This window comes from Penicillium cosmopolitanum (assembly GCF_028827165.1).
Source record: "Penicillium cosmopolitanum strain IBT 29677 chromosome Unknown utg000003l:1.0-3747932.0:1.0-3751027.0, whole genome shotgun sequence".
Classification (NCBI taxonomy): domain Eukaryota; kingdom Fungi; phylum Ascomycota; class Eurotiomycetes; order Eurotiales; family Aspergillaceae; genus Penicillium; species Penicillium cosmopolitanum.
Window position 1 is genome coordinate 2,847,603 of NW_026622673.1, and position 14,498 is coordinate 2,862,100.

Here is a 14,498-nt window from a genome sequence, read left to right on the forward strand (position 1 = left end):
ATCTACCCACCCTCTAGCGATAGCTAGATACAGACACGAGATAACATCCACCATCAAGGTGTTGGGATCAGCTCCACTTGCTGGAAGTATTTCCAGCTTGTTTGCTCCTATGAGCCATGTGGTAAATGTATTGGATATGCCTCTGGGTAACAACAGTCCAATACGGGAACATCCAGTAATGCTCCGTGGTCAAGTAGCACATACAGCAAGTCGATATATGTGCCATCCAAACATTTGTGTGTGAGTGTCCAATTTTGAGATAAAGTCAGCGACGGGGAGTCAAGATCTATCTTCAATGCAAAACTCACCGAATAGAGATTTCTCCCATTCACATCTGCGCCTGCTTCGAGCAATATCTTGGCCAATTTATGATTGTTTTTCTCTCAAGATTCCTGTAGAATGGTTTGGCCAGCACTATTCCGGGCATTGGGATTGGCGTGATACTGCCGTAGAGGCTTAACAATTTCGATATGGTCTCCGAAACAGCCCTGTGCATCGGAAAACGACCCATCCTTACCATCGGATGCCCCCAAGGCCCTCGCCCTGGAATTTGCTTAAACTGTATTGATAAATATTGACATTGGCCCCATGGCTGAGTAGAAATTTCGTCATCTGGAGATTGCCGAGCTCAGCCGTGATCGAGAGAGCAGTGCGCCCAGTCTGAGGATCTTGGATATTGACATCGACACTACCCAAAATAATCTCGACTGAAGCTTAATCATCATTACTCATTGACCCTAAAAGAAATCTGGCATATAGGGGATCCTTCACTTTTGCACGCCGCGGGGGCAAAGGCATTGTGCTTAGTTCAGGATGTGTGTTACGGGATAGCCTGGATATTGAAGAAATGCTGATCCGACATTTTCATCGAACCTTGAGGTCTGGTTTACTCAATTGATAAGCCGGTCCTTGCTTATGAAAGAGTGTATTTTGAATGTCAGAAGTCTTTATACTGTTAAAAAGCTGTCCTGAATTTTGAGGGAGAGGTCAACTCATACAACATCAGGGCTGCCATAGCATCCGAGAAGATCCCTTTAGTTGTTTGGAAGTGCGCCAACAAGGTATAAACCTCCTTTTTCATAAAATCCCACTTCGCAAGTCTCAGCTGGAAGTGCCTTGGAGGCTCTGGCTATCCGCAGCTTCTCCGAGCACTGGCAAAGAAACTCCAGAGTCTTGCAACTTCTTCTGGATTTTCTCACGAACTTATTTGCGACTCGTCATGGGAAGCAAGAATGTTTCTAAAAGCTCATCAATACCAGTGTATCGTTCCATAAGAAAGTGGACATCTGCTGATTTCAAAGGAGCTTGAAGTTCTATCACAAGCGACTGAAACATGCTGATATCACAGTCAAGAATCATAATCTCTCGGTGGTGCATCCCTCATCGCTGTGAAATGGCCATGAAGTACCAACTAAACCTCCAAGGAAGCTTCTGCGATTGCAATAACGGCGGAAACCGTCCCCAGAACTCCAGCCACGCCAGACATTATGCGTAGTCCTCGGCTTCGGGATGTTGATGGTATTAGTAGGATATATCCGCTTTCGCACCTTTGGATAGTTAGCTAGATCAAATGAGATCTAGCGAGTGGGCGCGAAGATGACACAGCTGGGCTCAGTCAAAATACGTAGCTGAGGGGATGGATCGTCATGGGAAATCTTCAGCCTCAGGGTCCCGGGCCCAAGTCTGACGAGTCATGTGAGCGCGCTAATGTACAAAAGTGGCCGACTAGCATGAGCAGCAATGATCCTGGGAAATGTATATATCGGGTTCAATTTCGGAGAATTAGGACAGTATATACTGCGTACAGATGTTAAAGTCTATGTCATAGTTCTTGCTCCCTCTTCTTCCTTCTCTAAGCCTATTACTTTCGTTGTATGCAGCTACACATTGCCTGCTTTGTATTCTTTGTATCTTGATCTTCGTCGTACCCGAGCTCCTCACAGTCTACCTACTCGCTATTTATCAATTTTCAACCAGTAACATTATGCTAGAATATATTTAAATGTATTTTTGCCCCAGGATTGAATTCGCAAGAGCTAGGGGAAGAGGCTAGGCCAATTATCCTTGAACCTGAGGCAGTGACTCTGGACCAGTCTTCGCAATTAAATCCGCGATGGTGTAGTTGGATGTCACGTTTGGCTGTAATATAAACATATAACCGAAAGGTCACCATCGATTCCAATTGTGGGACATGCATTTCAAATCCTCAGCTGACGATGTTTTTTGCTTCTTATTTTGATGCCTTAGGCACCAACCTCTCGAGAGTGCCTGAATCAATATACTATGTACCCATGTGTCTTTGCGTTAACTAGCCCAGTGCCTCAGCCCGGTCATCCTTACTATACGGTGTCTCTATGGCCTGGCCCTTGCAGTCCCAGTATGAGAGGGCTAATCGCGGCTATCCACGGCTCCGCTCCGCCGTGCGTCAGCGTATGAGGCAATCAAGACGAATTCTAGTTTATTTTTCCAATTCCAGGTGGCCAAGTTTCACATTTTGCCTGTGAGGATTTTGTGTGGGTGGGGATTAATTGAAATGCATTGAGTATTCCTTGGAAGGTTCAGCAATTGTGATGGTATGTATAAATGTGGAGTGCCTGGCGTTTCGAGCGGGTTGATGTCATCGGGCCCACTGATCAAGTCATTTCTGTAGTACAGCGCGTACTCGTATGTACGTACTACATATATACCGGAAAATTTCTGGCAATGCTTGGTGTTCTGTTTCCATTCTAGTGCTCACCCCCTCGCCGCTTTTACTCTCTGTGTAGAATTAAGTACGCCCCCAACCGGCCTGAGCTGATCAGTGATCATTATATAATCAAACTGGCCACTCACTAAGTCTGATTGAAGTACCCTGATTTGCTCAGTGAGTCTGCCCTAAGCACTATAATCTGATTACTAACCCTAACGTACTTAGTTAATCATAGGTTGCTTACTAAGTTTTCTAACTCAGATAGCCGGAGTAAGTAGGCTTACCAAAACATAATATACTTAGGCTTCAAATTCATCTCAATCTATCAAACACCTAAAGTCATCGTATTTAACTATAATATATTTCTTTAAGCTTCGTGACCGCAGTGCTGGGCAACTATAGTAAGGCTTAAAAGACATGCCAAGCGACGACCGGACAGCATTTTCTAGATAATTATTAAACTAGTATGCTTAGCATTATATAAGATTAAAATCTTAGCGGATCTCTTCATTCGTATATATTCCTCATAAATCAGCGTTAATTTAATCCTAAGATAACTAATAGTTTTATATTTTCTAGAAGATATTCAAAGCTATTAACTTATTACGGCCCTATAAATCTGTCTAACATCAATATTTCTCATAATTTATTCTCAGTGTCGCATATAAATTAAGTTATTTAAACTGCAGATAATCAAGGCACCACGAAGCCATCGCCTGACAAGCTACAGACTGACTTCCAAGACAGCTAACAGGCAGGCCTAGGTCTTTAAGAAATTTCAGAGATACCCATAGATTTAGTAGACCCATAAATTAGCTTGATCAAGGGTACAAGCTTCAATAAGCTCCCCACAACTTTAAGGTCCAAGTTAACTTTTAAACTAAAATCAGAGAATAATTTCTGCTATAGCATACTTTAAGTGCATACTTTACAGGCGAAAGACCTTCTTTTACTTCAGATAAAATAGTATATATTGGATAGCATGATTCCAAAATGCTTTCTGTCTCTTAATTCCGGATTGAATTGATGTTCTCCTCCTTCCTCAAGAATGTGATCGGGAAAGGAGAGTAAGCGTATAACAAGGAAGAAAGAATGGTTAATACATAGAGCAAATTCGTACTGAGCGACCGTCGCCCGTCTTTGTGGCTTCGTATGAAGGTGGTCATCCTGCTGGGCAACACTCACCCGGCCGAGACTGGCCGAATATGAAATAACGTCCCATATGGCTGAGAAGAGCTGGATTTTGGGCTTTTATTTTATCCATAAAACGCCGCACAGAGGAACCCCCGTAATATATGACGAAAAGAATTGCTCTGAATAATACTTCGAAATCAAACTTCCTTCAAACTTGAAGACATCGATACACATACCCCCATGGTGATTTCCGTTTATTGCTAATAAAAAGACCATCAGTCTTTGTGCTTTCGGTGGGCTCAATAAAAAAAAGAGAGACACCTGGGCCACCACACTCGGACCTTTTTGTATGGCCTCGCCGGGTTTTCTTGTCTTCCCCTTATTTTTCTCCAAGCATCACCAAACGCCTTCGTTTTGCCTCTTCCAGAAGATACAGCTGCAGTTGATACTCCTCATCACCTCCGCCGGCAGTTCCACGCTTGAGATGCGAGAAATCCTTCATATTTTGGTTCCCGAGCGTGTCAAGTCTTTGAATTTCAGTTTCACTATATCCCACCTGGCGGAGCTTTGCGCAGTTATATCACTGTTGACTTTCAAGAAGGGTGAGCATATTGTAGATGGCAACGTCATCCCAGCCCAACGCGTAGAGCTTGTCTTGCATAGTCTTCTGAGAAGCACTCAGGTTGGAAAGGTATTTGGCGATAACTTCTGCGGGTGTTACTTTCGCTTCTGTGCTAGCATCAGCTTCGGTAGCATTTTCGAGCTCTTCTTCAAACACGAATTTGAGGCTCTTCCCAGTATCGTCAAGTATCCAGATTCCCTCGGGGGTGGAACTGATTCGGTTTGTTCAGTAGTCATGATGGAAAATTGTATTGCGAGGGGACGGGAGTGGATAGTGAAAGGTGAGAGATAGTGATAGGTTAAAGAGGGTGATGAGGCGAGAACTTGCATGCAGGATGGGATGACTCAGCACACACTCCCAAGATTGTACAATGGAACTGTTGAGATCAACCCCTGGGCTTTGTTATAACTTATAAGTTTTGGTCTAAGAGAGAATCCCTGTTTGTGCTCTGTTGCACAGGAGAGACTCGAAACTCAACTCTCTATATGTCAGAATGTGCACATTTAAGGTTTGCGGCTCCAAAGGTTTGCGGCCCCACAAATTTTGGAGGCCTTTTCCATGGGTAGCAGTTACAGTAATAGTACTATTTTAGCTTTGTTGCTATTCTTTTACTGCTGTGGGTGATACAATGCCCTACCTACACTCTTAAATTGTGGACAATAGGTACCCTCACGCGCTGCGGGTATGTCGCAATCGACTTATGAATAGTTTCTTTTAGTTACTTCATAAATACTAGTAGTAACCATATCTTATCTATGACTTATATTATCAAAATATTGATAGCTGCTGGTAATAAATCCAAGTGGATTTCAAGTTGAATTTCTGTGTAGTTGAATAGCCACAAAGAGCAGCATATGACTCCGACCTAGCTACAGACACCATTTCGATCCCTATCAGAAGAGTTACAGTAATTTCCAGTTCGAGTACACTATAATTTGTTTGCTAAGCTATTTTTCAATCACAGGGTTAGCTTACTCACTCAATGGTTATGTGCACATTTTCCCCAATGCATCTGTCCGCCGATACAAAAATTACATCTTTGGGTATGTCCCTCCGAACAGTAATACTTAAGATGATTATCACTTTGCTTTTCAACCTCCAGGCTAGGAAATATCAGAAAGAGCAGGTAGAATTACGCCTTCATAAACAGTTCCTACTCCATTTGGCTGATCTGCGGTTTGCCTGTCCTGCAAATCATAAATGGAGTGTTTCTCAACGGACAACTCCTGGGATAGAGCGGCCTCAAGAGCACGGCGACATCGTAGAACATCTAATGCAATTATCAGAAATCTCTTGTTCTCTCATCTATTACAAAAATTCCAGCTGGAAGAATTACCAGGCTCTGCCTGAGGAAGGCCGGTGACGAATAGAGCACAAATTGAAAGAACATTTACTGTAGCTTGTGGAATCCGCATTTTGCTAAGTAATATTCAAACAACTTTAGATCTGAAATTTCCACTGGAGTTACCTAGGTGACTTGATAAGTCAAAAATGAGCTATTCAGAATCCTCTCTGCTGAACAATGGAATCGGGCCATCTTTTATAGACTAATCTCGGAAGCCACTTCACCTTGTCCGTCAGGGACCCAATATTCTTCTATTGCCTCGCTAGTTTATCGTTTGAAATGTGTTACAATGATCGGGATGCCGAGGTGTTTGTGATTTGTCACTGTGTAATGTCTGCCGTGACACATTTCTAGATGCTGCAGTAAGACTTGGAGGGGCGCAACCTTCAGATGTTTTGTAGTCTTGGTATCCGTTCTCTGGGTCGGCTGTAAAGCTAGGCAGAAGTCAGCCTTTCTTTCAATTAAGTTTCGGTAGTTTCAACCTACTCAAGCCAAAGATCAAGAGCTTCTTTGTGCAATTCTTTAGCTCCTAGAGGCTTCTTGTCCTTGTTTCGAACTTCGTCTTGTTCTTTGAAAACTCCGGGGGAAGATAACCATTCTTCTGCTGTTGGAGACGACGCCTTTCTTTGGCTATATTATCATGTCTAGCGGGAAAGGCCTGTCGGCCTATATTCAGATATCTGACTGGCTTGGGTTCTAACTGTTGAATTTTTTGTAGTGATTAGTTTTTGGTATAGATAATCTGGGGTGAAATGTAGAGTTCATAGGATGATGAAGAGGAAGCAAAGCTAACCTTTATATTCAACAGATTCCAAACCTGACGTCAGGCATAATAGATAAATTACTGGCTTTAGCCACGTTATCTATAAGAATAAAAAGATAAAGCAAACAAAAGAAATTCGTACAGCCCTATTTCTGGTACAGTGGGCAAAGAAGTTGTTTTTTTAAAACGGGGATATTTAGCTTACAGACATTAGTACACTAGTTATCACAGAATAGATAGCCTATTAGGCCATACTAATTTTAAAATAGCTAGAGCTATACTAGGGAACAAACGCTAATTAGATATAGATTATCAAGGGGTATATAGTCTCGAATGATCACTGAGCGATCAGTGTGCCTTAGTCATGTCTCACATGACTCGGTTGATTCGATCACTGAGCCTGAGCCCGAGCCCGTGCTGACATCTGCTCACTGAGCCTGAGCCTGAGCGCCCTCGTAAAAGCGGCGGCAGCCGAGAAAGGAAAGCCCCACTTGGCAGACAAAATCCAGTGTACTCATATATAGACACACATACCGTGCACATACTCGTACACAGTATTGAGACACATGAGTGATTTGATTCGTAAGTGGGTCTGGAGCAGAGTGGTCCAGAGTTGTTTCACATGAACTGATACGGTCGGAGAAAGTGTGCAGGAGCGGTCTCCTACTCTGGACTCTGATACAGGAATTGGCCTTGTCAGGATGATCAAGCCAGGGGTCATCTGAAAGGTGCAACGGATGCGATAGGATGATTTGGAGTGAGACGAGTGAGATTGGGCCCCAATGGCGCAGTTAGCCTCGGGAGCCGTGCACATCAGCTTGGCGGTTAGATAAGGAGTAACTAACTATACCACGTATACCACGTAGTATACCGCTACGTCATACTTAGTTACTATAGTAGTATAGAATAACTAGATACTGTTATACTACATAGCATACCTATACCAGTATCATCTCTCTCTCTCTCTCTCTCATCTAGATCTGCTCTACTCTGTAACATCCCATCAATTGATCATGCTCTCATGATCTATGATCTCAGACCACGATCGCCCCGATCACGCTACCCTCCCTGGAATACTTGGCCATTATTGGTGGGACTCCGCCTCTCGGGATCGCCTGGATAGACCGAAAGAGGCTTAGTGGAACACCCGGGCATCCACTCACGAACGAATGAGCGACGTGCCCGCATGAATGTTGTCATGTGGTTGTACTGTGTAGAAGGGTGAGTCTTATAACTTGATACAATATTACTGGTACCATGACTCTGACACGATTGACTCATCCTTAAATAGGCGCCAGTCTGTCAGCCCATTCTAGATTCCCCTCCCTTTTCCCTTTCCTCTCTTCTTCGTTCTCTCTCTCGGCTTTGACTCACTAACCCCGTCGCCACTGCCTGACAAATCCCCTGCCGCCCTCTTCCACTCTTCCACTCTTCCACTCTACTGCGCTGCCTATTCCATTGACTTCCTTTCATCTTTTAACCCCATCAATTCCCTTTTTCCCTCCCCTTCCCCCTCTCTCCCTCTTCCATCATCCCCCCCAATTCTTGCAACTCTTGCAATTCCTGCAATTATTGCACTTCTCCCATGTCCCAGATCCCAATTCTACCCAATTACCCAATTACCCAATTATTCCCCACATACACCCCCACCACCATCCTGGAAATGACCTTTGGGTCGCAATATCCAGGCAAACACCCAACAATGATGCATCGTCTACCAGTATCGAGCCTAATGTCTCCCCCCGAGTCAAAGCCAATGGAGACATTTCACTCTTCTTCCCCATCGCTCGATATTAAATTACCTCCCATCTCAGCTGATCGCAAGCGCACACAGTCCGAGATGGATCTCCCTTCGCCACCCGTCACGCCTTATACTGCCACCAAGAAGCGTGCCCGATCGCATACCGCCGATCAAATCGATCGTGATGTTGCTTCTGCTCGCGATCCTCTTCTCTTCCCTCCTCGTCATGACTCGGTCACAGGCGTGGAAGAGCAGGATCAGGAACAGGAACAGCCCCTCTTCGGTCCCATTGCACCCCCTGCAGCGGCTGCCTTGGTGGATCAACATATCATCTCGCATATGGCCAGGTTTGAGAACAAGAGGAATAAACCCACCAGAGAAGAATATCTCCTCGCTCTATCATGTGTCCCGGTCGTCTCAACTCACTACAATCGTAACCCGGCCGCCTGGGCCCGCGAGGAACGAGAGACGCTGGAACGCCAGTTGGTCTTGATGAATCGCACTCGCCCAGCCGACCTGGATGCCCGATTGAAGAAGATTGCCCCCGCTCCCGCGAAGAATCACAGATCGGATAAGCATCATCAAGTCGGGGGTGGTCTCACCCCAGCTCAACGGGCGCCCCGAACTCGAGTGCGCCGTACTCCCAAATCTACCCCCAAGCAGCAAGCCCTGGATTCATTTGACTTCCATTCTTCCCCTCTGCCAGCCAATGCCAAGCCACGTGCATCCATCGGTACCAACCGGGATGACACGGATTTCAATGCCCTGCAGGACTTCTCGCCTCCCATGGAGATCCTGGCGGGCAATACGAAAGCGCTCAAGGCTGACTGGAAGGGGCAAATGCTGGATTTGAGCAATGACCCGGACCGACATCTGCTCAGTCCCGCCGAGCTCAATCTAGCCTCCACCCTGAGATTGTCTTGTGCCACATACCTGTGTAGCAAGCGTCGCATCTTCGAGGCTCGTGTCCGCGCCTTGAGAGTAGGCAAGGAGTTTCGCAAAACAGATGCCCAGCAGGCCTGCAAAATTGACGTCAATAAAGCCAGCAAGTTATGGACCGCCTATGATCGGGTTGGTTGGTTCCGACCGGATCTTTTCCGTGAATATTTGAGATAGAGAACATCTCCATTCACATCGCCGAGGGATTTTGCAAATGACTGGCCTAGAGTGCCATCCTACCATCCCTCTCCCCCTCTCACCTCCCCCGTCGCTTGATGTATCGCGACACTTCCACCTTCCCACTCCCCTCCCCTTTCTCCGTCTCCGGATTCACCGCAAGAGATTTGGCATCTCGCCGACCAAAGAGTCCAACCCGGACCAGACCAGACAGACCATGGATGTTTCCAGATCCAGTAAACTGACCGTCCTTGCCTCTCGGACCGAACGATTATTAATTGTCATTGACTCCAGCCCTGATCTACTATTTACTTCTCCTCCCTCTGTGGAGTACTATCTTCCCATCCTCAACTATGGGAAGACAGGTTTATTCGCCTCGGATCACTTTGGGGTTTCGTCGCTCGATTCTCATTCTTTTTTCTCTCTCCTCCCCTCTCAACCTTTTTATCTTTTTATTCCTTTTTTTCGGCTACCATTTTGCCAATGATGCATTACGACACATTCCTTTTTTTTTGCTCATTCCCCCACTCGCCCCATGCTTGCTCGCATGCGTTGCGTTACGTTGCTCTGCTCTTGCCTTGCCTTGCTGCATGAATCTCCCCTTGGATATTGGATATTGGCTCAGGCGTTCTTGGATTTGTTGTGCCCACGCACATGTTTTGTTTTATCTTTGTATCCCCCATCTAGAATGGCCGGCTTGGGACAACCTGCGGTGTTTACGTGACTTTTTCTTACATTGATTGGTTCTTGCACGCCCTTTTGAAAGGGATTTTCTTTGGCACCAGTACTCGGGATGATATGATACCCTGACCAGATACGATTCGTTTGTTTGCAATGACATTATACATACATTAAGCAACCGCTCCAGTAGTTCAACAGTACAGTAATCCGACTAGTCAATATCACAACAACCACTTGTCATAACTACTAGTAGTTAATTCTACTCTATTCTAATTCCAATGAGGCTGTGTTCTAAAAATAAGCCTACGTCATCTAGTAGTACACTCTGTCTGTTGTAGGCTGTGGGGGCAACCCGATGTTTTGATTGGTCAAGCAACGTATCTCTCGTCCGCCCCGGCCGCCTTTTTCCTTGTCCTTTCGTACGTTCCGTTCCGCCTTCAAGTTCCCCATCGCCATCGCCAACGCCAACGCCATCGACATCGCATCGCATCGCTCCCACGCGTAACACCGTCGCCATGTCGCAGGAAGATGTGACTCGGCCCGAGTCGGTCGATGAAAATGAGCGCACCCGCGCTGCCGAAGCAGACAAGAAGCCCAAGTCCCGCAGACCAGCCAGTGCGCATCCACCCTGTCCCCCCATCCGCCTCCCTCCGCACCGTCGAGTGTTTTTTTGGAGCGAAATGATTCTCTCATGACTATTGTTGGATAAGACTGACAGACGCGTTAGATACTGCTTTCCGACAGCAGCGATTGAAGGCCTGGCAGTAAGCCCGTCACTTCCGGCTTATCCTGGATATCCTTCTTGGAAGAACCCCTGGATGTACTGACCCTCGATCTAGGCCGATCCTGACACCCAAAAGTGTTTTACCGTTATTCTTCATTGTCGGCGTTCTCTTCGCGCCCATCGGTGGTGTTCTGATCTGGGCCAGTTCCCAGGTATGCTATCCTATCCGACCCTCCCTCCCCAAAGCCCCATTTCGCCGCGCGCGCGTCACTCAACATCGTTCCCCGCCTCCTCCCGTTTCACCGCGCGTGTCGCTGACGTTTTATACCAAATCGTAGGTCCAAGAGCTCGTACTCGACTACACCGACTGCGGAGCCCAAGCACCCTCAACCTGGCAAAGTATCCCACACCAGGTATCCTACACCTTCAAAGCGAAGCCAAACACAACACCATCATGGAAAAAATCCGTCTCAAAAGAAAACGGCACAACAACCTGCTCGCTGATGTTCGAAATTCCCGAATCAATGGGCCCGCCCGTCTTCATGTACTACCGTCTCACAAACTTCTACCAAAACCACCGACGCTACGTGCAATCGCTCTCCCTGGACCAATTAAAGGGCACAGCTGTATCCAACTCCACCATCAAGAGCAGCACCTGTTCCCCGCTAGCCATTGACGACAAGACCCAGAAAGCAATTTACCCGTGTGGATTAATTGCAAACTCGATGTTCAACGATAGTATCTCGGAACCGAAGCTCCTCTCCGGAGACCAGTCTTCGACTGGTACTTATAATATGACGAAGAAGGGAATCGCTTGGTCGAGTGATAAGGAGTTATACAAGCAGACCAAATACAGCCAGTATGATGTCGTTGCGCCGCCGAATTGGGCCGATAAAAATTATGAGAAGGATGGTATTCCGAATTTACATGAGGATGAGGATTTCATGGTTTGGATGAGGACGGCGGGTTTACCTTCTTTTAGCAAGATGTCGCGCAGGAATGATGATACTGCTATGGAGAAGGGAACTTATCAGTTGGATATTACAGATCGTATGTTTGAAATGGAATGGTTGGGAGTAGGGTTCCTACTGAGTGATAATTTGCTAACGATAATGATGATTCTAGAATTCAATGTCACCGAGTACTCCGGCACGAAAGGCGATTCTTCTCTCGACGCGCACTGTTATGGGTGGGAAGAATCCTTTCATGGGAATTGCTTACGTTGTTGTGGGAGGAGTTTGTGTGCTTCTGGGGGCTTTGTTCACCATTGCTTATTTGGTTCGGCCTAGGTATGAATACCCCGAAGAAGAAGGAGACGACTTGACTCGACTCGACCCTCGTGCTAATTATATTGTCTCCATAGGAAACTGGGTGATCACACCTACTTAACCTGGGATACAACCAATCAACCCAGCACAGCAACGACCACCGGACGAGATGACCGAGGTGCACCCTAGACAATAAAAAAAAGCAGGATCGGACCGACCCAAACCAACAGACTAATCCGCAAAAAATCTTCCAAAAAAAAAAAAAGCAGAAGTCTTCTCATTTTCTATATCTTCTCTCTTGGCTCCCTCCCTGAGGTTTCCTCTTCCTCACCAGTATGCAAGCAAATGCAATTGGATCACTGTGAATAAATTAAGTGGACCATTCCCGTCCCGGATCGGATCAGGTGTTTATGTTTATTTCTACGTTTTAACAAGGAGTTTGCCTTTTCTATCTACATCTACTGTATCTATCCAACCAATCCAACATTGTCAAAACAACAAGCATTCTCCCCTTCCCCAAATGACCTCATCAAGACTGTCAAGGAATTCCCCAATTCGTCAATGATAGACACGTTCCCACCATCAACTCTTCTATTTCCCGCATCCCCCCTTGCCTACAGCATGCATTCCACACTGATGACGCCGCATTCCCCGGCCAAGCTCATGGCATCCATCGGAGCAGCCAGCTTTCTCGCTAGCCTGGCCTATCCTGGCACTAGCACCGTCGCAAGGTCCGGGTCATGGTCATATAGAGAATGCGTAGGGATGTCCGACTCGACCTCCATCTATTCTTCCGTGTGTGAGGGGGAAAAAATAATACCGACAACAACCCCGGGAAAAACGAAAGGATCACGACAACTTGAAGTTCACGATCCCGACCACGACAGGAGCCATCCAACACCAACAAAATGGTCCGACACTCATTTGCTCCCGTGGTTCTTCTCCTCACAGCCCTGAACCTACTCTTCCTGCAAACGCACAGCACCCCCCCCTAGCCACGCATCAGAAACGCGGTATCTGCGGCACCGAGCATCCTGATCCAGCCTTTCTAGACGCAGTGCATAATGTCCGAGTTGACGAGTCGAATTCAAACGCCACGGACTCTGAAGCTCGGGGTGGGCCTATTGAGATTGAGACTTGGTTTCATATTGTCAGTAGTAAGGCTGAGGCGGGTCAGGTTTCTGATGATATGATTAATAGTCAGGTTAGTTGGTTACTTTTGCTCTTGCTTTGCTCTCCTCCTTTTACCCTACCTGCTAGGGCTCGAGCAAGGGAGGACGAGGGTCGAAGAATTATGCAGCCAGTCAGTCAGTACTAACAAAGCCAAACCCAGCTCTCAATCCTCCAATCCTCATACCAAGACGCCGGCATCAGATACCGTCTCGCAGGAATAACCCGACACGTAAATGACGCCTGGGCCCACGACACCGACGACATCGGCATGAAAACCGCCCTACGAAAAGGGACCTACAAAACACTCAACGTATATTTCCAAACAAACCTCGAAGCCGCACCAGGCCAATCCGGCCGCACCACCTCATCATCATCCAGAGCCCAATCCGCCTCAGACGATCTCTCCGCCAGCGTCCTAGGCTTCTGCACCCTCCCCGACCCAAGCATAAAATCCAACAGCCCGCGAAGCGCCTACGTCAAAGACGGCTGCAACGTCCTAGCAAAAACAATGCCAGGTGGAGATCTGGACCTATACAATCGGGGCGGAACAGCGATTCATGAAATTGGACACTGGAATGGGCTTTTACATACGTTTCAGGGCGAGAGTTGTGATGAGTCGAATCCGGGGGATTATATTGATGATACGCCTCAGCAGTCTTCGCCTACGGGGGGGTGTCCGGCTAGAAGGGATAGTTGTCCTGATCTTCCTGGGGAGGATTTGGTTCATGATTTTATGGATTATTCTAGTGATGTTTGTTATGAGAGTTTTACGGGGGGTCAGGTTAGGAGGATGAGGAATATGTGGATCAATATGAGGGCGGGGAAATGAGGATGAGTGCTTGATATATTGGAACTCAAGTAAAGTGAAGTGATACTCGATACTCGATTGGGTAGAGGGTACTATACTCTACTCTACTTATGGAGCTGAGTGAGTTTCCTCCCTCGGTTGGTTTTTTTTTCTCTTTCTTTCTTGTTATAGAGTTAGGGCTGGGGTTATTATCTACATCTGCATCTACATTCTTACATTATGTGCTCAAGTGGCATATTTATAGTTCATTTTAAATCAAATCAAATCAAATCAGATAAATTCATAGAAAACACTCCTGGTTTTTTCCAAAAAAAAAAATACATAACTTGGTTAAAACCAAGTAAAGAAAGAAGCTTTCCCTTCCCTTCCTCTGCTTTCTGTCCTCCTGCAAAGGAATCAAGCCATCCAAAACAGTAAAGGAAAATGGACAGGTG

The 14,498-nt window shown here is 46.3% G+C and overlaps 4 protein-coding genes across 4 annotated transcripts; 3 read left to right on the top strand and 1 right to left on the bottom strand.

Moving 5' to 3' along the window:
* Nucleotides 1–4,403: 4,403 nt before the first annotated feature.
* On the bottom strand, nt 4,404–4,681 carry N7509_001090 (uncharacterized protein; the record flags this gene model as incomplete). Its single annotated transcript, XM_056625727.1, is given in 2 exon segments — nt 4,404–4,643; nt 4,658–4,681. The coding sequence occupies 2 exon segments, from the start codon at nt 4,679–4,681 to the stop codon at nt 4,404–4,406; spliced, it is 264 nt and encodes an 87-aa protein (XP_056494309.1).
* A 3,628-nt stretch (nt 4,682–8,309) lies between these two features.
* N7509_001091 (SWIRM domain-containing protein) lies at nt 8,310–9,410 on the top strand (the record flags this gene model as incomplete). Its single annotated transcript, XM_056625728.1, has 1 exon — nt 8,310–9,410. The coding sequence occupies one exon, from the start codon at nt 8,310–8,312 to the stop codon at nt 9,408–9,410; it is 1,101 nt and encodes a 366-aa protein (XP_056494310.1).
* A 1,196-nt stretch (nt 9,411–10,606) lies between these two features.
* Nucleotides 10,607–12,272, top strand: N7509_001092 (CDC50/LEM3 family protein; the record flags this gene model as incomplete). The annotated part of the gene is made up of 6 exons (XM_056625729.1): nt 10,607–10,706; nt 10,819–10,855; nt 10,931–11,027; nt 11,154–11,891; nt 11,941–12,104; nt 12,179–12,272. The coding sequence occupies 6 exons, from the start codon at nt 10,607–10,609 to the stop codon at nt 12,270–12,272; spliced, it is 1,230 nt and encodes a 409-aa protein (XP_056494311.1).
* A 719-nt stretch (nt 12,273–12,991) lies between these two features.
* Nucleotides 12,992–14,085, top strand: N7509_001093 (zinc metalloprotease; the record flags this gene model as incomplete). Its single annotated transcript, XM_056625730.1, has 3 exons — nt 12,992–13,018; nt 13,090–13,287; nt 13,417–14,085. 3 exons carry the CDS (start codon nt 12,992–12,994, stop codon nt 14,083–14,085), a joined length of 894 nt encoding a protein of 297 aa, XP_056494312.1.
* Nucleotides 14,086–14,498: the final 413 nt, after the last annotated feature.